The following is a 25,972-nucleotide window of genomic DNA, read 5'->3' on the forward strand; positions in this document are numbered from 1 at the left end:
CCCCCCAAACCCAAGGCCAGCTCACACCCCCCCAACCCCAGGCCAGCTCCCACACACACACACAACCCCAGGCCAGCTCCCCCCCCATCCCCAACCCCAGGCCAGCTTGCCCATGAGCTTCTGGAGCACTGCCTGTTTCTGCCTCCCATGTTGTTTCAGAAGCTCTGGAATTACAGACCTACATAGAACCATCTTTCCAGGCATAGCTGTGAACTTCTTTCTGTATATTTTTTAGATTTATTTATTATTTTATGTATATGAGTACACTGTCGCTATCTTCAGACACACCAGAAGAGGGCATAGGACCCCATTACAAATGGTTGTGAGCCACCATGTGGTTGCTGGGAATTGAACTCAGGACCTCTAGAAGAGCAGTCGGTGGTCTTTACTGCTGAGCCATCTCTCCAGCCTGTGAACTTATTTTTTTTAAAGAGTTTATAAAGTTTTATTTTATGCTTTTGAGTGATTTGCCTGCATGTACATATGTGTGTCATACATGTACACTCTCAGAGGCGTCAGAGAACTCAGAATTAGAGTTACAGACGGTTCAGCCATCGTCTCTGCAAGTGCTCTTAACCACTGAACCATCTCTCCAGCCCCAGTTACCGGGACCTTTTAAACGGTTCCCACACCCAGCAGGTAGCAAGTACACAACCAGCTTTCCCCCACCTTTCTCCATCCCTGTGCTCGGAAAAGCTAACAGACACACCATGCACTAAGAAACTCCCAAGGCTCTCACATCACCCAGTCGGGGAGGAAGCTCAGAACCAGACAAGATCCTAAGGCACTGAAGATAAGAGTTCTGGACACCTCCTGTGCCTGGTGTCCCCTCCTCTTGAGGCTCACAAGCCAGACGCACATGAGAGCAACTTACTCCAGCTCATCTTCAGAGTCATACACGGGCCCCGACTCCTCAATGGCAATGACTTCGCTCTTGGCCGGATTTTGCTTCCAGGCGCTGTTTCCTGTGGGTGAGGGGGATTCCTTTCTCTTCTTCTTCCCAAACAGCTTCTTAAAAGTTTTAAATTTCGACTTTTTCTTTCCTATTCAGATGAAAACAAAAAAGATTAGCGGTGCAGGTGTGTGAGGGGCGCAGGTGAGCAGAAACCAGGGACTCAGAATACTACAGACAGACACGACATATAAAGTCTGCACCCCTGAAACAAATATTGGTTTCTATCTTTTTAAAAAATTAATTAAAAATGCATGTGTATACATGTGTGTATGTTTGTGTACTTCATGCATGCACTGCCCAAAGAGATGCTGAGAGAGCACCGGATCCCAGGAACTGGAGCTACAAGGTGGGTGTAAGCTGCCACGTGGGTGCTGGGACTCAAATGTGGGTCCTTTGGAAGAGTGGCCGGGGCTCTTAGCCTCTGAACCATCTCTCCAACTAGTAAATGAGCCAAGAACTCTGCTCATGAGCAAGAATCCAAATCCAAGCATCCCTCCTCTCACCAGGTACCACGTTCTTTAAATCTCTGCAATATGCATCGTAAATACTTCGTACACAACGTACACATAGCGTCAGAGGAGGTGAAGGCTGTGTGATAATCCAAGTTGTTTTTCCTAATATATTACTTTTTAAGGGTTTATTTTATTGTTAAAATTGTGTGCTGGGGTGGGTATGTAAGAAGAATGAGCAAATAATTGTGGCTGTTGCTACAGTGGAAAGGTTGTGGCTGTTGCTACAGTGGAAAGGTTGTGGTCAGGGTGTGCTACTCGGATGTCACCTTCATCCCTGCCCAGAAGGCCTCTTAGGTCCAGAAACCCATGACTGCCCCAGGGCAGCTCAGCCATGTTCTGTCCTTCTCAGAGTATCTGTAAGACCGGGTGGTAAAAGGGAAGAGAATCCGAGCACACAGACCTGCCATGTGACACAGCCGACGTTTGCTAAAACTGTCTAAGGCGGCTTTTCCACATAGAACTGATTTAAGACATAAGAGAGGGTCTTTTTAATTGTCTTTGTGCTAAAGTCCCCTCAGGAACTTGAAATGACCTTGTCTTCACGTGGGGAATAACCTGAGATTCTGCCAGCAAGAGCCAGGCAAATGTCATTGCTCCAGAGGGGACAAGCCTTCTAGGGCAGTTTTCTCAATGTCCGATGAAAACTTCCTTTCAAATCAAGGGATGTTTATCTTGTGTGCAGATGGTTCTCCGCGCAGAGCTTGTGCTCAAAGTCTCTCGGGAGGTCTTTGCGTTTGACAGGGACACCACCTGGCTTTCAAGTAGTCAACAGATTATTAGGTGTCCCTGGATACCTTCACAAGTAAACAGGCCTCCTGCCTTGACACCCGGGTGCTCCCGGGGGGTGGGAGCGTGGCTAAGCAGAGCAGAGTGTGACAGCTGAGCGCTTCTATGCCAATGGAAAAACCCAGCTTGGCGCGACCTGGCACCCTCTTCTGGCCACTGCAGGCACTGCATGGATCTAGACACCTAAATCAGTGTATTCACATATACCTCAAGAGTTGATCTTCCTCTCCTAGACTTTGTGACCCGGCTTCTTAAACAGCTACAGGACCGACCCATGTTACTTCTTCAGTCTGTTCTGTTGTCTCACATACATAGGGATTCATCTGCATCTTAACATTTCAAATTTCCTGGCAAAGTTACCATGGAGACGCACTGCTGTGTCGAGCATCCGCAGCACCTGTGGTGGTATGTCCTTGTGCATGCCCCGTGTGAATTATTTGTGCCTCCTTTTTCCTTGGTCAGCTATACCGATGGCTTGTGAAGAGTTAGCTCTTCTGGGGCTCTGGAAGCTGGGTGAGAGCTCTACCCCTAAGCCACACACCCCAGGCCCAGAGCTGCGTTTTTTTTGTTTTTTTTTTTTCTTTAAAGGTTCTTTTGAGGAAAGCCTACAATGTTTAAACCTTCTCTTTCTTTGCTAATACATACATTTCAGGAAATACAGTTCCCTCTAGATCTGTTAAGTTCTACACATCATAAAAGTTTGTGTTGTCATTACTCTTTGGTTTGAAGTATTGTCTGATGTCCACAATCATACATTTTTAGATCTGTGTGACCTACGGAAAGGCATGTCTTCACTTTCAAACACTTGGCAAACTTCTATCTCTCCATTATTAATTTAAATGGAGTGCAATAAGGCACTCTGAAGTTTGTTCTATTCAAATCTGTTGAGACTTACTTTATGGTTTCACATATTGACAGATTCCATAAACTTCCTATAATGTTCAGGAAACAGGGTATTTTCTTCTCTGTTTTAGAGCTGGCAATTTGGGCTCTGCCATTTTCATTTTGAGTTTATATTTTATATTTGTATTAATTTTCAAAATAAATAAATTTGTCCTAACAATTTGAGAGAGAGAGAGAGAGAGACAGAGTCAGAGTGTGACGAAGGTTTTATTGACCTTTCTTTAGTTGTCAATTTCTACTTCACAATTTTTAAGGAGTCTATCAGAGGCAGGCAGAGGTCTTTGACAACACCTCTGTTTCCCCTTTGGGCCTGACAGGTGTCCTCTTTAGGTTTGGACTTTCAGGTTGGTAGTTGTTTTTCAAATCGCTCGAAGCTTTGCGGTACTGTTAAGAATCAGCCATGACTCTCCTTGCTCCTGTGAAGGTAGATCTCGCTCCTCCTTGGACTTAAGACTCTTAATTCGGCGTTTCTGCTGCCTTTTAATTTATTCATCTTAGGAGTCATTGGGATTATTTATTTATTTATTTATTCCTTTTATTGATCTATTACTCCCTTTACTCCTCTTAGGAATCATTGGGTATCTTTCTCTCTTTGATTAATTGATTTTTATTTAGGTACATATGTCTGTACACTTGGGGAGCCTGCAGAGGCCAGGAGAGGGTACCAGCTGGCCTGCAGCTGGAGTTGCAGGTGGCTTTGTTGGGAACTGAACTCAGGTCCTCTGCAAGAGCAGTAAGTGCTCTTAACCACTGAGCCATCTCTCCAGCCCTCACTGGGCAGCTTAAATCTGTGGACGAGGCTATTGTTTGTTTGTTTGTTTTTCTTTCTTAACAATTCTAGATTTTTTCGGGGCACCCTCTCTTAGCCCATGTGAATGTGTGCTACAGGCTCTCAGCTTTCTGTCTGTTTTGACATTTCCCATCTTCTCCACATTCCTCTCTGCCCTCTGTACGGTCCCCTGTGATCTTGAGCTTGTGTGGTCTGCTCTTAAACACAACGCTGAAGTTCCACTAATTATATTTACTTTGAAAAATAATCCACTTGTTTTGAAAACTGGCACTATGAGTTAAAATATTTTACATCATGGTAACCATTACTCTGGTATTTACAGATCAGCACAATGACTTCGTCAACCAAGATGCAGAACGAGTCTGTTCCATCTCCTCACGCTTCCCCATCACTAAGGAGCAGGTCCATGGGTCTGCTCTTCCTACGTCACTGAGTCACGGTGTGCAGATCAGGTCACACCACACAGCCTTTGATTCTGGACGTTTTTCATTTAGAAACTCATTTGTACTGTTATTAAACACCGATAGTCTGTTCTTTTTTTATTGTTGAGTGGTATTCTGTTCTATAGCTGAAGGACATTTGGCGATCATGAATAAAGTCACCTTCAGTCTTTGTGTAAACACACATTTCCACTGTCCTTAGGCCAACTCTTCAGTGTATGAGAAATGCCAAAATGTCTTTCAAAGTGGCTATACCCGGTTTGTATTCTACAAGGCAAAACGTCATGACCAGTACCTGTACTTTTTTTTTTTTAAGTTTTAATCTAGTTTAAAGCTGCAGTTTTTAATTTATATTTAATTTATAAAGGAATACAGATGCTGCCATTTGTTCACATGCTTAGGCAAACCATGTTTAAAAGTCCCTGGCCAATTTTAAATTAGGCTAGCTGTTGCTGTTATCTTATTTTGGCTAGTTTAAAATGTATGCTGGGTGTAAGTTTTTTAATGGGATGATTTACAGTTTCCCCAATATGTGACTTATATTTTTATTTTATTTTTTTAAAGATTTATTTATTTATTTATTTATTTTGTATAGAATGTTCTGCCAGCATGGCCAGAAGATGTATGTGTGTGTGTATATATGTGTGTGTGTGTATATATACACACACACATATGTGAATGTTTTGCCTGCATGTATGTAAATGCACCATGTATAGGCATCAGATCTAGAACTGCAATTACAGAGGGTTGTGAGTCACAACGTAGCTCCTGGAAATTGAACCCAAGTCTTCTGCAAGAGCAATGAGTACTGCTCTTAACCTCGGAGCATCTCTCCAGGCCTGCTTACTGGTTAATTTGTTTGAGAAAGGGTCTTATAGTATCCCAAGCTAGCCTTGAACCTCCTCTGTAGCTGAGGATGGCCTGATGTCTGGTTTTCACCTCCCCAGCGCCCTACTCTAGGTAAGACAATTTGACAGTCCTTCAAGAAGAGCATTGGCTTCTGCACAGCCCCTGGGGTCAAGTCTGATCTAGGAGCACTACTGACCCAAGTACAAGGTTGAGGGTCTCTGGATTTTCCAAGTCAAACAACTGAAACTACAGGTGCACAGGAAGGCCAGTTTATCTGTGGTTCAGACCTCTACAGCTGTAGCTTGTCCAAGGGAAGGCCTTCTATCAGATGGGGCTCCTCGGATCCAGTATATTACCTTCTACTCGCCTCCCCATCCTTGTTTACCCAACAAGAAAATGAGATTCAAAGTTTCTGAATTTGAACAGGAGAAGGTTGGAGACCTTTGTTGACAAATTAAGGTGAGTGAAACGGCTGAAGAGAGTAAAAGACTGAAGGAAAATTTGCCCACTTACGTTCCTAAGCTACCATTTTCCTTTCAACTCATGTTCTCATCTAGAATGTTCAAATTTTAAGAAGGAAAAATTGGTCTGGTTACCGCAAGTTCACTATTATTAGAAATAACAACAAAACCCAACACATAGATTCTCTCATTTTCTAAAATTGATTCCTCATGGTGACCAAACTGGCCTCTACTGAAGCTATTTTGTGAGAAATTAAATACTTGCTATAACATTTTCTTATTTTAAGAGGCAATAATTTAGTGTCCCATGATACAGTTTTCATGACCATTTTTTCCCCACTCAGGGTTAATTTTAAAACACCCTTACTTTGTAGTTGGATTTATTTAATAGCTACTGAAATATGACAGAAAGCTGGTCCTAATGTAAACCAAACAATCCATCTTCATACACAAAATAGAATGTCCACTGAAATAAGTGTCTGAAGGCAGAAGCCGGTCATGGGTTCATTATCACGGGAAGTTATCCTTCATGGGCTCATTGTCATGGGAAGTTATCCTTCATGGGTTCATTGTCATGAGAAGTTATTCTTCCTGACCTAGCTCAAAGAAAACCACTCTTGGGACTTTGAATTTGAACAGGAGAGGGTTGGAGACCTTTGTTGACAAATTAAGGTGAGTGAAACGGCTGGAACCGATGAGGGTGTGCATGGAGGGAGACCAGTGGCTTTATCAACTTCACAACTGTATCTAGACATAAACACCAGTCCCACGACTAGGCATTCTCAGAATGTGTTCTGAAGAGCCTAGAAGCTGGCTCAGCAGAGGCTAAGATAAAGGGACTAGAAAAGTTGTAGAAGAAGGGACAAAGGCTCGTTTGATGCAATTTCTCTGGAGAATCAGCTCATCCTGTACTTGACAAAACCTCCTATGCTTACCCTTGGGTGATAAACAGAGCCCTTTAGCCTTGGCCTCTATGTGTAGCCCAATCTTGCCTTGAATGTGACCTCCCTGCCCCCAAGAAGTGCAGGTACTCCAGCTTCAGCCCTGCTCCTTTGCTTTCAAGTCAACAACAGGGCCATATTTGCCTCCAGGAAAAGGAAAAAGACAAAGACCCCACTCTTTGGCAGAGCAGCAAGAAAGCAATGTTGCCAGATGGCATTAAGTGGTGAGGCTGTTGTCTTCCCAGAGACAGCGTGGAGCTGGGCAATGTCTAAGCAGACCAGGTATGGGGGGCTGAATGTTCCCCTCCACAAAGAAAGCCACAGAGCATGGCTGCATGCAACCAAACAAAGCTCTCCCCACCCCCAAAGCAAGGCACGTTGGGGGGTCTCACCTGCGCCATCTTCCCCAAGGCCTTCGGCAGCCTCCCGAAGTTTAATGTCCATCACCCTTGTGGAAATCATGTCCAGGTCACTAAAAGCAGAAGGAAATCCATGTCAGAGGAACACGTCGTCGTGCACAGTGACCGATGCGTGCCATGGCTGTGGGGACTGCTTCTGCCTGTCACCATCCCTGCACACACCTCTGAAAAGCCAGAGTCCAGGGCAGAGAGACGGACAGTAAAGACCACGTCCACAGCCACATGGGTGGCAATCACAGAAGTGGCTTTCTAATGGCTGATCCAGCAGTGTCACAGAAAACACAACGGCAGGTCAGAGGTTTTCAAAGTTGCCCTCAAATTAAAAAAAACAAAACAAAAAACACCCGTAATCCCACCAACCAAGGATAATCACAACAGATTATCCAATGCACCTTTAAACAGATAGCTGTTAGCCACATTCAGAAACTTAGCTTTGGTTTTTATTAGCATACTGCTGGGTTAAAATTCTTCCTGGGTGTCACCTGAATGGCAGTGCAATATTTTAATGTCACTATTTACATGGAGTCTTCTGATTTTGAACTTGGGAAATATTGCGAGCAAATACAGAAGTACAGTGGACATTTGGTGAACTCCATATAAAATTACCCTCCTTCGCCGTACCCCACACCCACGCTCACTAGGTCATTCCCAAGTAATCCAGCCCAGTGATGACAACCACTCTGTCCACTTGGATTTACCTTCTTCCTAAACAAAAGTATGTGACTGACTCAACCATTACATTATCCTGCTACAGAAATGGATGCAACTTCTCCCTGCCTCCCGCACCCAACCCGAGACAGCCCTCCCTCCCTCTGGGTGCAGCGCATTCTATCTGGAAAGTTTTTTTTTTTTTTTTTTTTTTTTTTCTGGGAGTGACTATGAATCCTTGGGCTGAAAAAGAGCGGTTCAAATATTTGATTAGCCAGTTCATAGTTTGGCTTTTACACAAGGTAATAATGACAGGGAAGAGGGGGGCGGCAGATAGAATGGATATATTTAACAGCAAGACAGAAACATACACGACGTTCTGTGCTGGAGTTGGCATTAATATTTAGGTGGCCTGTAATATAAATGTTAGGGTGTTTGTCCTCCCTCCAGCCTGGTTTCTTTAAAAAGTTTTCATCACTATTACATCCCCCCCATCCCCATCCCCACTATCATCACCATCCTCCTCCTCCTCATTGCCGTCACACCATCATCACCATCACCACCATCACCATCATCATCATCACTACTTGAGAGAGGGTCTCACTATGTAGTTCCAGCTGGCCTGGAGCTTGCAATCTAGACAAGGCTGGCTTCAAACTCACAGAGATCTGCCTGCTTCTTCCTCCCTGTCATAGTTAGAGTTTCTATTGCTACGATAAAACAGTGTGACCAAAAGCATCGTGGTGGGGAAAGGGTTCATTCGGTTTACAGTTTGACAACACAGCCACCACTGAAGGAAGTCAGGACAGGACCTCAAACAGGGCAGACCTGGAGGCAGGAGCTGATGCAGAGGCCACTTAGGGGTGCTGCTTACTGGCTTGCTCCTCATGGCTTGCTCAGCCTGCTCTCTTATAACATCCAGGACCTCCAGCCCAGGGTAGCATAACTGAATTGAGCTCTTCCACACCAATCATCAAGCAAGAAAATAACAGAGACTTGCCCATGGGCCAATCTGGTAGGCTTGTTTTCTCAACTGAGGCTCCCTCTTCCAGAATGACTCTAGTTTGTGTCAAGTTTACATAAACCTAGCCAGCATACTCCTGGTTGCTGGGGTTAAAGGCATGCGGCCCCACACCTATCCTTAGTTATGGTTTTTAAGTGTGTGTGTGTGTGTGTGTGTGTGAGAGAGAGAGAGAGAGAGAGAGAGATGGAAAAAGACACAGAAACAGACAGACAGACAGGCAGACAGTGTGCAGGTGCCTATGGAGGCCAGGAGAGAGTGCTGGGACAGAACCTGAGTCCTCTGCAAGAGCGGTATGAACTCTTAGTTTCGTCACTCTAACGCCTAGATGATTTCTTAAGGGCTGAAAGAAAGCTCCTGTCACCCCTCCCACCCCCCCCCATGCAATTCAGCTTCATGGAAATGTCTGGCCTCACATCAGTTCAGTCAAACCCTCTGACAGAACATCACGCCCCCGAGCCCACCGGACATCAAGTGAAGTGGGGTAGATGCCGCCCTTGCTCACATCACTTTGGACTGTTCCTCTCCGCGGTGTTCAAGGTCAACGTAACAGATGACACAGCCAAAGAGGTGACCGCCTGTGACTCACCTCCCGCCACCCAAGATGGTACCATCAGCCACTCTGCTGTCTGTGTGGCTTGCTCAGTGACAGTACTGGAGGCTGAGGAACTACCAGTAGTCTTGAAGGGAGAGGCTATAAAGGAAGGACCCAAGGCAGAAGGGAGAGTGCCCTGAGGAAGTGAAGCAGGGCTCATTCTCAATGCTCACATGGACCGGGCTGCACTGGAGAGCACAGGAGCTTCTGTGCCACTGGGATGCAGCCACAGACAAGCTCTACCTGGTCCCTGCCTCTCTCAGGCGTTGCCCTGGGGAGCTCCATTTGTGCACACAGAGGCATCCTGGATGGAGCAGAGGGAAGCCAGGGAGTGCAAAGCAAAGAACCTCCCACTTAGATGGCTCTGCCCATCGAACAACCCAGCCTTAGAGGAGGCCAGGATTCCGGCATTGAGGCTGACTGGATTCTCAGGCTGAGGGAAGGAGTCTGAGGTGTATGAGCTGTGTAGCTGAGACTCTACAGAAACCGCGATGTCACTTCTGGCATATGAAAAGTGTCAAGGACAGGAAGTGCCGGGGTAGGTATGGCTGTGTGAGAGAGTGTGCATGAGCCCCCATGGGTGTAGCAGAGGGTGTGTGTGTGTGTGGGGGGGTGACAATGACCCTCTTTCTGTCCTATGATCTTGGAGCAGCCCAAAGGCTCAGACCTGCTTCTCCCGGGCTGAATGTTGTCTCTGTGATAGAGCTATGTCGTGCAGAGGGTTTAGGAGCAAGAAGGGACCTGGTCACACCTGTGTGACTTCTTCGATCCTCTCTAAAGGTTAATGCAGCCCTCAGCTCATGCGCAGGTTTCCAGGTCCACTGTCTTGCTACAGATGCGTGCACAATGGCATTATAAGGGAAAGAGCTTGTGTACTGGCTGGTTTTGTGTGTCAAGATGACACAGGCTGGAGTTATCACAGAGAAATGAGCCTCTCTTGAGGAAATGCCTCCATGAGATCCAGCTGTAAGGCATTTTCTCAATTAGTGATCAGGGGGAAAGGCCCATTGTGGGTGATGCCATCCCTGCGCTGGTATAGTCCTGGGTTCTATAAGAAAGCAAGCTGAGCAAGCCAGGGGAAGCAAGCCAGTAAAGAACATCCCTCCATGGTCTCTGCATCAGCTCCTGCTTCCTGCCCTGTGTGAGTTCCTGTCCTGACAGCCTTTGGTGATGAACAGCAATGTGGAAATGTAAGCTGAATAAACCCTTTCCTCCCCAACTTGCTTCTTGGTCATGACGTATTGTAAAGAACAGAAACCCTGACTAAGACAGCTTGGATATTGGGATGTCTCAGGCTTTCACTGTAATTCTTAGGCCCTACCAGCCCTGGGCTGATAAACTGGTTCCCCATTTATTTATTTATTTTATTGGGTATTTTATTTATTTACATTTCAAATGTTATCCCCTTTCCCAGTTTCCCCCTCCCAGAAACCCCCTATTCCATCCTCCCTCCCCCTGCTTCTATGAGGATGTTCCTCCACCCACCTCCCTGCTCTTGATTCCCCTCACTGGGGCATCTATCAAGCCTTCATAGGACCAAGGACCTCTCCTCCCATTGATGCCTGACAAGGTCATCCTCTGCTGCATATGCAGCTGGAGCCATGTGTACTCCTTGGTTGGTGTCTTAGTCCCTGGGAGCTCTGGGGGATCTGGTTGGTTGATATTGTTGTTCTTCCTATGGGGTTGCAAACCACTTCAGCTTCTTCAGTCCTTTCTTCAACTCCTCCACTGGGGACTCTGTGCTCAGTCCAATGGTTGGCTTCGAGCATCTGCCTCTGTATTTGTAAGGTTCTGGGAGAGCCTCTCAGGAGACAGCTATATCAGGCTCCTGTCAGCAAGCTCTTGTTGGCATCCACAATAGTGTCTGGGTTTGGTGTCTGTATATGGGATGAATCCCCAGGTGGGACAGTCTCTGGCTGGCCTTTCCTTCAGTCTCTTCTCTACACTTTATCTCCATATTTGCTCCTGTGAGTATTTTGTTTTCCTTCTAGGAAGGACCAAAGCATCCACACTTTGGTCTTCCTTCTTCTTGAGCTTCACGTGCTCTGTGAATTGTATCTTGAGTATTTGGAGCTTTGGGGCTAATATTCACTTATCATTGAGTGCATACCATGCGTGTTCTTCTGTGATTGGGTTACCTCACTCAGGATGATATCCTCCAGATCCATCCATTTGCCTAAGAATTTCATAAATTCATTGTTTTTAATACCTGAGTAGTACTCCATTGTGTAAATGTACCATAATTTCTGTATCCATTCTCTGTTGAAGGACATCTGGGTTCTTTCCAGCTTCTGGCTATTATAAATAAGGCTGCTATGAACATAGTGGAACATGTGTCCTTTGTTATATGTTGGAGCATCTTCTGGATATATGCCCAGAAGTGGCATAGCTGGGTCCTCAGGTAGTACTATGTCCAATTTTCTGAGGAACCGCCAGAATGATTTCCAGAGTGCTTGTACCAGCTTGCAATCCCAGCAATGGAGTGTTCCTCTTTCTCCATGTCCTCGCCAGCATTTGCTGTCACCCGAGTTTTTTATTTTAGCCATTCTGACTGGTGTGAGGTGGAATCTCAGAGTTGTTTTGATTTGCATTTCCCTGATGACTAAAGACAGCACTTTTAACAAATGGTGCTGGTTCAACTGGTGGCCAGCATGTAGAAGATGCAAATTGACCCATTCTTATCTCCTTGTACAAAGTTCAAGTCCAAGTGGAACAAGGACCTTCCCACAAAACCAGATACACTGAAACTAATAGAGGAGAAAGTGGGGAAGAGTCTTGAATACATGGGCACAGGGGAAATTTTCCTGATCAGAACACTAATGACTTATGCTCTAAGATCAAGAATCGACAAATGTGATCTCATAAAATTGCAAAGCTTCTGTAAGGCAAAGGACACTGTCAATAGGACAAAAAATGCAACCAACAGATTGGGAAAAACATCTTTACCAATCCTACATCTGATAGAGGACTAACATCCAATATATACAAAGAATTCAAGACGTTAGACTCCAGAGAACCGAATAATCCTATTAAAAATGGGTACAGTGCTAAACAAAGAATTTTCAACTGAGGAGTATCAAATGGCCGAGAAGCACCTAAAGAAAGGATTCCCCGTTTATAAAGGGCAGACAATAATACTTTTAACCCAATAAGACCTGCGTTAATCACCTTTTTCATCACTGTGATAGAATCCCTGGCAAATGCAACTTAAGGAAGGGCTTGCTTTAGTTCATGAAGCCATGGCAATGGAAGAGCCAAGGAGCGGGTCACAGATGAATGCTGGCATTTAGCCCACATCCCTCTTTCTGTTAGCCTGGGTTCCCAGTGATGATGACCACGGGCTGACCCTCACATTCATGACAGGTCTTCCCCATTCTGTCAAATCCTCTTTTGAAAAACACACCCGTGGACACACTCAGAGGTGTGTTTCCACAGTGACTCTAAGCCCCATCGGGATGGCAGTGAGGAGCAGCCGTCACAGGACCAGAGCCAGCCAGCGCGTAGCAAGTGCCTGCTGAGCCCGTTCTTCACCAGGTACTCCTGTCTGTGTCCTGTCATGCCCCCAGCACACGGCTGCCATCCTTACTGCAGGTGTCAAACTTATCTCATGAAAACAGAGCAAATGGCTCACTTCACCGCTATCTGTCACGGGACGGCTGACGAGCTTCCTGAGCCACACTCCAGCTGCGGCAGGTTAACTGATGAGCCACACCCACCATCCCAGAGGATTCCGCAAGCCCACCACAGACTATGTAAGTGGAGAAGTGCCTCTACCACGTGGGGAACATCCTACAGGGAAATATCATAGCCCTAACAACTGGCCACCTCTGTTGGGCCCTTGTGAGGACTGTGCCTCTGCCTCTGTGAAGCAGTGGAAAGTCACCGTGAGTAAGCTCATCCTAACTTCTCACAGGGAGTCATGCTTGCCCCAAGAACTCACAGTTCAAATCTACCCTCTGCCTTTACCACGGGCCCACACAGGCATCTGCGCTCCCCACCTGATGCCCTTGATTTTCTGACAGCTGTTAAGTCCTTACTGAAGAAAACTTATTCTTTAGACTAAATTTGGACTTAAGGGCCTCTTCAGGGGGTCTGATTAACTCACAAGGATGTTACACTCCTCCGGGTGCCCTGCAGTGTGCAGTACTTAGTGTGTTTGTGGGTACCTGCAGACTCCAAGGGAGTCCTGTTTCCAAAAGCAGCCTCAGTGTGCGGTGGGGGCTGGTCTCCTCCTCTTCCATTCTGTGGCCACAGGATCCTTCCCAGCTAACAGCTGAGTTCTACCAGTAGCTGCGACTTCTACCAAACCCCTTTAAATGTGCCCACATGAAGCAGGGGTTTTAATAGGTTATCCTAAGGGTTCCAATCCACTACATTTACCTACACAGTGGAAAACATCTCTGCATTCGGTACACACATCTAAGCCTGCAATTACGGATGAAAGTCTTGGTGTTCACCATGTAGATCAGCTCTGACCCCTGTGGGTTCTCTCAGTCTCCTGGACCTGAGGCTGGCAATAGGTGTTTGACAGCCTGAGGAGAGGCTAGGTTAAAACAACTTTAATTTGCTTTCCTTCCACTCTGTCCCCAACATTCCCTCTCTTCCCTTCTATCACCCCACGTCAGGCTTCTGTGTTTACCGAAGTCTCTGTGCCCACCAAGCTTCATGCCATTATGTGTGCAGACAACAAGCAGGCAAAATACTCATACATATAAAAAGTAAAATATTAACCTAAAATTTAAATAATAAAGGCACATATATGTATATGAACATACACACATGTGCATGTCTGTCTGTATATATATATGCGTGTGTATATATATGTATATATATATATATGCACATGTTATCTATCATCTACCTACCTATCTCTAGACAAATGTGAAGTTTAATAATTTGTTTATAATAGACGCATGCTACAGAACATGTAAGGAGAAGTTCTTTAGGATACTGGGAAAATACATCAGATTGAACCTGAAAGCTGAAGAGAAGAAGGCAGGAGGAAAGGGAGTGGGGTGTTGAGAACAAAAAAGGAAAAGAGAAGTAATTTAGAGAATTTGTGAATTCAAGTATTGGTGATGTGGGAAGCTTAGAATCTTAGCTCACAATTGGGCAGATCGTAGGCCTCAGAGTCTGTAGACTCCCACACTAAAGCAAAGATGAAGTCAAAGACCTCAATAACACTCCAGGGACAATGGTACAGCTTATGTGGGCAGACAGCAGAATGAACGGCCATCAGCAGATAAGACAGAGTAACATCTTCAAAATGTGTTATCAGAATCCACAGTGCCCTGGAAAGCTGGCATCTAACCCAGAAAAATAATCCGTAAGTAATGAAGCATATATACATAAATATATGTGTAGATATAAATATTTAGGTAAGTGGACACTCAGGAATGTGTTCACGAGGGACATGTGAGAAGGTCAAAGATGTTCCTTAGCACAGAGGAAACACAGTATGAGATACAGTGGGTAAGATACCTCCATGGGAAAACCTAAAACATCCAATTGCTTTCTTTAAATGGATTTAAAGGAATTCAACAATCTAAGAAAGTAAGTGTTGTAAGTGAAGAGCATATGTGGATAAGCCTATGCCATTAAGGTGTGGTAGAGGGGCAAGATGACCCTGTCACGAGGCTCACACATTTTACACGAAGTGGCTCATATTAACTCTCTATAGGCAATGATCTATTAGGAAGGGGGTTAGAGATATGGCTCAGCAGTTAAGAGCACTGACTTCTCTTCTAGAGGACCAGGGTTTGATTCTCAGCACCCACATGTCGGCTCACCATGGTCTGTAACTCCAGTTCCAGGGGATATGGCGCCCTCTTCTGGCCTCTATGGACATTGCATGCACTTGGTGCATGCTATAAATCAGACAAAACACCCAAGTACACAATATAAATATAAGGGTTAATTTTGAAAATGGAAATAAGGACATTCAAGTAAAAACCAGATTATTTCTTGCTAATGTTCTTCCCTTACAGTCGCAACTAAGTTCTTCAAGCTTAAACACCAGACAGTAACACGAATCCATACACATAAAACCACAGGACACAAATAACAAAAGGAATTCTAACAGAAACCACATTCCTGGATAAATCTTCTCCCTTTTCCTTCCAACTGATTTAAAAAGCAGCTGTACAGAATGATATTTCAATTATCCAGGCTATACCACATAGAAATGTAACATATTTGACAATTACAGAATAAAGGAGCAGTATAAGAAAAAATGTAGGTGGCTGGAGAGATGGCTCAGAGGTTAAGAGCACTGGCTGCTCTTCCAGAGGTCCTGAGTTCAATTCCCAGCAACCACATGGTGGCTCACAACCATCTATAGTGAGATCTGGTGCCTCTTCTGACCTGCAGGCATATATGCAGGAGGAACGCTGTATACATAATAAATATTTTAAAATGTAAATTTTTAAAACTTCAGAGGCTGGAAAGATAGTTTAGTGGTTAAGAGCACATACAGCTCTTACAAAGGATCTGACTTTGGTTCCCATCTCAGGAGGTTTACAACTGCCTGTAACTACAGCTCCATGGGATGTGACACCCCCTTCTGGACTATGTGGGCATATGTGAGCTTACACACTTGCACACACATACTTGAAAACATTATAAAAACAAATCTTTGAAAACCCTCATATTTCCCTGATAACTCATTGACAAATGATCTGTGAACACTAAGCCTGAGAGACCGTGTGGACCTGCATGATAAGGCTGGGTCATGTGATACATTCTCTTTCTTGTCACCCCTGACCTAGTGAGATTCCAATGGAGCAGTCAAGTCCCCTCGTGCCTTTGTATAAACCCTGAACCCTCCAATGCAGGTGCACACACTCACTTCCTTACCTGTGGTGGTCTGACCTAACGTTATTTCTATTTTGGTGTTAATTTGGGGGCCCTTCAGGCTGTTTGTTCTAAAGATAAGAGTCTGTGTGTAAGACATAGAGTGACCCTGTGATGTGTTAGAATAGTGGCTCGAGTCTGAACACAGCACCCCAGGCCAAAATGGTTTCACGTTTAAGAGGTTTATTGGGAGAGAGAGGGGCAGGCAAGGAAGGTGTCAGCAGAAAGAGAAGGGGGGAAGAGGAGAGGGAGAGAGGGAGAGAGGGAGAGAGGGAGGGAGGGAGGGAGGGAGGGAGAGAGAGAGAGGCATTTTTCTTATATATATGGATGGTGATGTGGTCACAGGTAAAGGTGGGAGGTGAGCCCAAGAGAGAGAGAGAGAGAGAGAGAGAGAGAGAGAGAGAGAGAGAGAGAGAGAGAGAGAGAGAGAGAGAGAGAGAGAGAGAGAGAGAGAGAGAGGAATTTTTCTTATATATATATGGATGGTGATGTGGTCACAGGTAAAGGTGGGAGGTGAGCCCAAATGGGTTCTGGGAATATGATGGTCGTTGTCTTGGCAACAGGTGTGTAGGTTGCTTTGTCGCCTATGTGATGTTACAGGTTTCAGAGGTCCTGATGCCAACACCCTGTCCCCAGTTGATTGTGATTGGTAAATAAAGATGTCAATAGCTGGGGAGAAGAGAATGAGAGGAGAGAGGGGAACAGTCACATGGAACAGAAGAAGAATGTGTAGGAGGGGAGAAAGGAGAACTGTCACTGGCTAGTAGAGCCATAAAAATATGGTTGCCATGTAGGTTGGCTGGTTAGAGCTAAGAGCAGCCTAGATAAAGCATAATGAACAATAACTTCAGTTAGTGATAGAAAGGTAGATTTTAATAACATGGGGGGTAGGCAGTTGTCCAGTTATTGTGTTGCCTGAGGCATATTAATGTATAAAGGTTGTGCTGTGTGTGTCTTTTATCTGAGAACATAAATGGTCTAAGGTGGGTAGAAACCCCGTGACAGGATTCTTAATATCTTTTTTACTGCACTTACCTATTGGGCTGAGCCTGTTTTCTATAAGCTGCCCCGGTATGACCACACATGGAGCATGCGTGATATGATACATCTTCCCACACTGCATGTCTCTCCGAGTGCACTTTCCATAGCAATGTTTGAACAACCCTTAGTCCATCCTCAGCCAGGGAGGTAACCTACTCCACCCGCCTTACAGCTGTGATCAGGAAAACAGAATCATGACTCACTGGACAAAAGAAAACCAAAACTGATCAAAGAAAGTAGGTATCTTTTTTCTCCACAGATAATTTTTTATTATTTATTCCCCTTAGCTCCTTTAAGAGACAAAGGATTTTTTTTTTTTTTTTTTTTTTTGCTATGTAGTCATTGTTAGGCTTGCAGTAAATATAGACACAATATATACAGCCAAAATAGGAGAACAAAGAGGCAGAACTGAAATGTGAAGAATGAAAGGGGGGGTGGGTGGGGCCTGCAGAGACAACTCAATGACTAGATCAATCTACATGTGAGTGAAGAGACAAAGTTCAGGGCCCTGGGGTCTCCAGGGTCCATGTGAACATTGGATGTCCATGGAGCTTGTCTGTAATCCAGTGCTCTGACAGCAGAGGCAAGGGGATCTCTGGAACAGACTGGCTAGGTACACCAGAGGTTCAGGGGAGCTCTGGGTTGAACCAGGACCCTGGGTAAATGAGTAAGGTCAAGAGCAACAGAGGAAGCCTTGCAGTGTCAAATGCAGGCCTCCATATGCACACTGCACATATGCACTGCCCCCTACACACACGTGAGCAGGAATATACACCCACACACGTCACACACAGAGACATAGGTGAAGTAAAAGAATTAAGCTGGGCTGGAGAGATGGCTCAGAGGTTAAGGGCACTGACTGCTCTTCCTGAGGTCCTGAGTTCAACTCCCAACAGCCACATGGTGGCTCACAACCATCTGTAATGGGATCCGATGCCTTCTCCTGGTGTGTCTGAAGAGAGCAACAGTGTACTCACATACATGAAACAAACAAATAAATAAATAAATCTTTAAAAAATTTAAAAATAAAGAATTAAGCTGGTTTAGATGGAAAGCTGGTTTTGATATGTTAGGATGTGTGTTTGTAAGGCCTAGATCAACCAACCACTAAAAATAATGGGAGAAAAATGTAGGTAGAAATCAGTATGGAAATCAGATGCAAGCTAGACTGAGAAGGAAGGCAAAGTGAAGGTATTGGGCACAGAGGGACAAAGCACTCACTAAAGAAATGAGAAAAGGAGGGGCAGATGGAGCAGCTAACCGTGTCAGAGACACAGATGGATTCAGTCACTTGGAGGGGAGACGCTGTCAGACTACACAACCAAACAACCCATGCTCAGGGCTGGAGGGATGGCTCAGCGGTTAAGAGCACTGTCTGCTCTTCCAGAGGCCCTGAGTTCAAATCCCAGCAACCACATGGTGGCTCACTACCCTCTGTAACGTCAGTTCCAGAAGGTCTGATGCCCTCTTCTAGCTGCCATGGTCATCAGGTACCCCAGTGGTACACAGACATTCATGCAGACACTGATACACATAAAACAAAAATTACACTAAAATAAAAACCAAGTTTAGCCTCATGAGTACAGAGAGGTTGAAAATGAAATGCCATATCCTACAATCCAGAGTGGCTATACCAATAAGAGTAATAAGTAAACCCTAAAACAAGAACATTCTTAACGATAGGAGGACAATTTATAAAGATGGAATAGTTATACTATCAGGAAAACATAATACATATACAGTGCCCTCTGTGATCACTTCTATTAGTATATATTAACTGTATAAACTACCAGGTTTCATTAGTCCACTTCACACGTGGACAGAAGATACTGCGATCAACATCCCCCTGCCTCCAGCCATGGGTTCTTATTAACTCTAACCTCCCACAAGCTCTTCTTTTCAGTCTCACACCTTGTGTATCCCTGGCTGACCTGGAACTCCCTCTGTAGACTAGGCTGGTCTCGAACCCACACCAAGATTAAAGGTGTGCGCCACCATGCCTGGCTTCTCATATGTCTTTTAAAGAGATCTACATATAAGAAAAAAACATATACTTGTCTTTTGTACATGCATATGTGTGTATGTTGGGAGTAAGGGTGTGGTCTCTAGTTATCTAAGCTGGCATCAAATCTGTTCATATTGAAGTTGGCCTTCAATGCCTGGTCTTCCTGTCTCCACTTCCCAAGTGTTGGGAATATAAACATAGCACAACAAGCTTCAATTAACATGAATTTTATGCAAACAATATGATTCTGTTCTTCTTTTAAGGGTATGTCTCACACACACCATTAAAATATAAATAAATGCCATGCATACATACACATGTGCAAACACATGTACACATACATATATACACACACGCACGAACACATTTATACACATGTATAAACACATGCACATACACACAGGCAAGCACACATACATGCATGCACATGAACACATTTACACACATGTGCACATGCACGAACATACATGCACACACATGCACATACACAGCCCTCAATGCAGCTGTTGATTGGCACCTACGTTGACTCAGTGACTTATAACCATGGATGTGCATGTCAGCACCTGGCTTCTAATAACTGTTAGAACAAATGGGCGGTCTGTCAACAGGATATAAAAGACTTGAAGAACAACATTAACTAGACTGATCAGGAATCCACAGATCACCTCACCTGGTAACAAGAAACATAGCAACAGACTACACAGACTCCTGAAGATCACAGAAAAGACTCCAAGATACACGATGCCATGACCTCACAAGTCTACGCATACTTAAAAGGGTTAAAGTGGAATAAACTGTGTTTTCTAACAAAAATTAAGGAAGTCAGATATAAAAAATATAATCACATGGGAATTCAACAATATTCTAAACTGGCCAATACATTAATATCAGGGAAACTAGTTTTAGAAAAAAAATTACAGATAAATCGTATCATTTAATAATGATAAAATTATCATACTCTATCAAGAAAATGCATCTATTATAAACATGAAGGCTAAGCCATATAAAAGGAGAACCCTTTTGTTCTTGAAGCAAAAATTGATAAAATGGAGAGATGAATCAATTCCATAACAAGAGTTTCTATAACTTGTAGAACAAATATTTGAAAATTCACAACATACAAGTATTTTTTTCAATTATCTTACTCAGTTAAAAACATTTTAAGCCTAGAATAGTACAAACAATCTTGATAAATAAGAATAAAGTGCTCACTCTCCACTCTCAAATCCTATCAAAGGGGCTTTAACATGGCACAGAGACTGACAGTGCTTGCTGCACAATCCTGAAGACCAGAGTTCAAATCCCAGCTCCCACCACAAATGCCTGTAACTCTAGCTCTTGTCTCCGTGTGCAAAGGCATAGGCGGCACAGATATCCTACACATGGGCACACAGAGTCACAGACATGCACACAAATCTTAAAAAAAAAAAAAAAACCTTACAAATTTACTGTAATAAGATTTCATTGAACTGACAGACACAGATGCAGAGATTTGAAATCGGAGCCAGATGTAAATGCATACTAGAAGAGCCAACTATTTTTTTTTTTTAACAAGGATGTCAAGATAACTCAATGTGGAAAGGACAATCTTTCCAACAACGTGTACTGGGACATCTGTATGCAAATGTATCTGTAGTCTGACCTCACGTCATACATGCTACAGAGAGGGGCTCACAGAGCTAAACATAAATGCCAAGGGTGCATTTGAAATTCTTAGAAGAGAACAGGAGTGATTCTCAGATCTAGGGATTGGCAATAATTCCTCGGATGCGATGTTCAGAGTACTAAGTTTGGCTTCACCAACGTGGTATCTTTTTGTCTCAAAGGACTACAAAAGTGTAAAGCTAGCAGAGAAAGTAAGAGACCGTCTTTGCCAATCATGTGTCTGATAAGGGAATAATATGCAGGATATAGAAGAAATTCTTATGCGAGTGTATTCGAACCATTACATTTAAAGACTAAGGGTTTGAATGGGACCGTGTAGAGGAGGCACAAGAAAATATCCTAAATGACAGTACTCACAGATCACATCACAAGACAGGACCACCACCTCCTCGCCAGAACAGTCGTCATCCAAGACAGGGACAATACGTGTGTGGACGTAGGTGAATAAACAAAAACATGCACTCACTGAAAGAGGTCAAGGCCACTTTGGAAAAGTTTGTCAGACAGAAAATCTTCATATGGTCACAATGCCAATCCCAGGCACCAAGGCAAAGGAGAATGCGTTGTAGTCATAGAGGATTCTGGGAAGACGGCAGAGGAAGAAGAGAAGGATAACAAAAGGCAGGGTCTGTCTGGTAAAACTATCTGGAATTTGTATTCTAATAAAGGCTTACGAATTCCAAGAGGGAATAGTTCATCTCAATCATGGTCTGCTCTTAGCAAAGGAGCACCCAACTCGTGTGCCAGGTCCAAGCTCCCCTGGCAAGCACTGTGTGGATTCCAGGAGCATCTTGCACACAGCTGGTAAGATCTAGAAAGGGCAAAGAGGTCTCTTTCTTTCACCCTGACGATGTTTGCTCTGACTGCCACTTGGGGTCACAATGAGGCAAATGAAGAGGTGGGGCCACTGTTCAACCTCCCCCGACTTTTACAAGATTCCTTCCAGTGACTAGGTAAATCCAGAGGATTGAATACACAAGCACCCTTCCCCACTCTTCTACCTTTAAAATGCTTTGTCCCTTGTGAGAGGTCAACATTAAAGATTAGATCTTTCAAAACTACCCACATATCACAGAAAATAGTCACTATGTGTGCCCAGGGAGAGGTGCAGGCTTACATTGCTCATGAATACAGAGGCCTCCGGAAATCTATCAAATAATAATAGTAGCAAACAAACAAAAGAAAACGTCAAAAGACAAAGACCCAACAGCAACAACAGAACAGACCTGGAGGAAAGAGAATCCGAGTTCTAGAATTACTACATTGTGAGACCACAACATCTGATGGCCAGTAACAGCAACAAGATCACATGGGATGCAAAGGAACAGAGAACACTGCTCGGAGGATGAAAACAAGCCAACTGAAGAAGACCTGGTGTTTACACAACCCTTTCAATGGGGCTCGAAAGCTAATGAAGGGTGTGGAGCATATCAAAAACCGCCATATGAACAACACTGAAGTAGCAACCAAAAAACCTAGAAAGGACAACGAAGAGAAATCCTGGAAGTGAAACAAAAGGAGAATGAAAGACTGGCCAGAAGGCTTCAAACGCAGAACTGAACCGGCAGAAGAATCCCCGGGATCAAAACTGGGGCTATGCAAATGAGTGAATCTAAAGAAAAGAAAGAAAAAAAGATGGAATAATGGGGACTTGGTGAAAACTCCCCAAATTTGATGAAAGAAACCATCTAAGAAGCTGAGTTTAATCCATGTAGGCAGAACTATGTCCAAATGAAAGATGCATGTTATAACCAAGCTATTGGAAGACAAAGATAAGATGTCTTAAAATCAGTAAGAGAGAAATTAAGACAGATAAGAGGGGCCCACCTCTCCTTTGTGGCACTGGAATAGCAGTGAAGTACTATTAAGACACTATTGAATTCTGTTAAAGTTAATCGTAAGACTTTATCACAAGCATTTCTTTGAATGTTGTAAAAGATCACACAGAAACACAGAGCGGATCAAGGATTGCCCACAGAGGGGAGAGGAGCGCTGTGGGAAGATGAGGTAATGGCAGGCCACTGTCAATGAATACAAGGTTTCTTCTGGGGAGTTTAAAACATTGTAAGATAACATTGTATTCACACATGCTCAACTGTTTAAACCCATTTGCCTTATTGTGTAGAAAGGTTAGCTCTATAGTGTGTCACTTATGTCCGCAAACTTGTTGCCAGAGGGGCAGAAGGATGTGGGAAAGGCATTTTTAGAAAAGAGAACCTGATGCAATTTGTCTCCAAGATCTCATGCTAAAACAAAGATTAGATGGAGCTGGAGAGGTGGCTCAGTGGTTAGGAACTCCCAGCTCTGTGATTTAGGTTACTAGTACCTGATATCAGGCAGCTTAGAGCTGCTTGTAGCTCCAGCCTTGGGGATTTAACACCTCTTCTGGTTTCTAGGGGCACTGCACAAATATGCATAGTACACACACACACATTCATAACTCACATATATATATGTATATGTACACACACACACACACACACACACACACACGCACACTGATCCATACGCTCACACACATTCACTCACATGCACAATTTTTAAAACAGCCACTAAGGAAAGATGATTCATTTGTGAGATAGAGGGAGATGTAGTCAGGGACAGAGAGCAATGTAAATGTGGGAGATCCAAACATCATCCGGGGGCTGCAGGGTGGATTCAAACCCGAAGCCCCCTACACACACAGCACAAGTCCACACCCCAGTCCTGTTCTCTAAACCCCAGATACCCACATCTGTCCAGCCCAGAATCTTTGCAGATGTTGTTCCCACTGGGTACCAGGTTCCCTGCCTCCAGCTCCTCGGTGGTGGTCTCCTGACCCTCCTCATCCTTCTGACTTCAGCTTAGACTTCCCTGGAAGGCTCCCAGGCCCTCAGGTAAGCCAGCTTCTCCCTGACAGACTGCAAGAGCCTCTGCACCTTTGCACTCAAGAAGGAGACCTGTTGGGTGCGTGCATGCGTGCGTGCTCCTGTGATTATCTGACTGGCCACCTGCTTACAGATATGCACCTGATCCCTAGCCGGAACCCTTAATCAATCTCTCCTTCTCTTGGGGGAAGAAAAGGACGAAAATAAATTATGACTTAAACTATTGTTCTCTAGTGAGTCATGCGAGGATCTGCCTGCTCCTTTTTATAGAAAAATAAGTTTCACATTATCGAAGCAAACGGAATGTGCAAATCTCACAAAGTTCTTGTGACAAATCTCTGCCCAGAAACAGTGCCAGCTTGCTGCTTAATGATATTATTATCCCTGGGAACAGAGGAGCTGGACGGCTGTACCCACGGAACAGAGGCAGTGACATTGACAACGGATGTCACCCCAGCCTGCCTCTAACAGATGCCTGCCTGTTCTGAAGCAGACACCTGGATGTTTGTGACCCTTCCCTACCTGCGTGTCAGGAAGAGGAGGAGGCCAGGACAGACCTACACCAACAGGGGGTCCTAAGCAAGGGTCTGAAATGAGAGGTTGCTCAGCTACTGCTGCTAAAGCCTGCAGAGAAAGAAAAGGAGCTAGGTGGCTGGTCAGTATTAGGACTTCTTAGTACCTTTTAATTAATGCTCATCTTAGAAAATAGTAACAATAAAGCTTGGCCCAGAGATACAAGCCACTCCTCTCTTGCTAAGTATGTACACTTGAAGGTAGCTCTATGGAAAAAAAGGGGACTAGATTAGGTAAATAGCAGGGTACTGCCACAATGCAGGGGCTCAAGGAACACTGCCGAATAACTGAATGAATGAATGAATGAATGAATGAACAAACCACTTCTTAGCAACATTCATTAGAGCAAAGATAATTTCCTATTAAAAATGAGATGGCGTGCATGTGCCACACCCAGTTCTACCACCGAGGCCATAGAGCATCTCTGGGTGTGAGGGGCAGACTTTAAAGTCTGACAGGACTGCGCTTGTCCTTGTCATGCCATGGTTACTTCATTAGCCTGAGGCGTGCTCCTGTTTTCCCTCACACCCTGATGGGCTCTGAGAGCCTGCTGTGTGCGAGTGAAGGAATGTGGGGACAGAAGAGGGACCAGTTTGGAGGCTTTGGCTGTTGTGGGGACAGAAGAGGGCCTGGTTTGGAGGCGATGGCTGTTCCTAGGCTTCCCTTCAGCTGTGAGCAGGACAGGGCTGGCAAAGGCACAGGGAGAAAATGAGGCATCAGGCCACAACTCCTGGGAGTGTTTCTGTGCAAAGAAAACACAGGACAGCTCAGCCATCCACAAGATAAATAGCATCGTTTATGAACACACCAATAGGCTCTTATGTAAGACAGACTACCATGTTCTGCAGATTGCATAATCACTGGCTTCGTGGTGTTAGGAGACCCTGTAAATGGTAGCGCATGCTATGCTCATAGACACAGGAATCCATGTTCACTAGCAATCTTTACCACACAAACACATCTGAGAGAAATTCAGTTCTCAGACAACACTGCACGGCAGCTTCCACAAGACCAGGGGTAGAACACACACACACACCACACACACACACATACACACTAACATATAATAAACATTATATATAGCATAAAATATATAATAATATATACATTCATAATTACCTTAAAATTTAGAAGGAATTTGTGCACACACACACACACATATTAAAGATTTCTGACCAAACTATTACTTCAAAAATAGTTAAGCATGGGCGCTCCAATCTTTACAATTCTATTTGCATAATTCTTGGGGAAACATAATATGAATCCATGCTAATACTGGGGTGTGTCTTGAAAAGATGCCTTTAACGTAAGAACTTCTAATCTTTAGATGACAGCCTTACCGCTCCAGATGTGAGCTTACAGCTTGCAGTCAGGTGCTGACTGCTGAACACCTGTCTAATGGACAGGACCCTGGAGCCCAGGTGCAAGGACCGTCTTTACCAGCCAGCTTATTTTTAACTTTCTGAGTATATTAAGGTAACACAACCCTTACTCACACATTCACGCATGCTGAAATTAATGCTTGAGTTTTCCAGAATATTACATATATATGACTGGCATTCCTGTCATATATATGTAACATATGGTAATATACATGTATATGTAATATACAGCTTTAGCAGATGTGTAACTCAGGAGATTTATAAATA

At 44.3% G+C, this 25,972-nt stretch overlaps 1 protein-coding gene across 4 annotated transcripts in view; it reads right to left on the reverse strand.

The window, feature by feature from the left end:
• Kiaa1211l (KIAA1211 like) overlaps window positions 1–25,972 on the reverse strand; it is a 107,694-nt gene that overhangs the window by 26,988 nt on the left and 54,734 nt on the right. For all 4 annotated transcript variants that reach the window (XM_029482952.1, XM_029482943.1, XM_029482939.1 and 1 more), the window contains exons 2-3: window positions 7,030–7,109; window positions 875–1,043 (exon numbers count right to left, since the gene is read on the reverse strand). In XM_029482952.1, the coding sequence (XP_029338812.1) occupies window positions 875–1,043; window positions 7,030–7,099 (239 nt within the window). In that variant the 5' untranslated portion in view covers window positions 7,100–7,109. The remainder of the gene's footprint in view (window positions 1–874; window positions 1,044–7,029; window positions 7,110–25,972) is intronic.

This window comes from Mus caroli, chromosome 1 (assembly GCF_900094665.2).
Source record: "Mus caroli chromosome 1, CAROLI_EIJ_v1.1, whole genome shotgun sequence".
Classification (NCBI taxonomy): domain Eukaryota; kingdom Metazoa; phylum Chordata; class Mammalia; order Rodentia; family Muridae; genus Mus; species Mus caroli.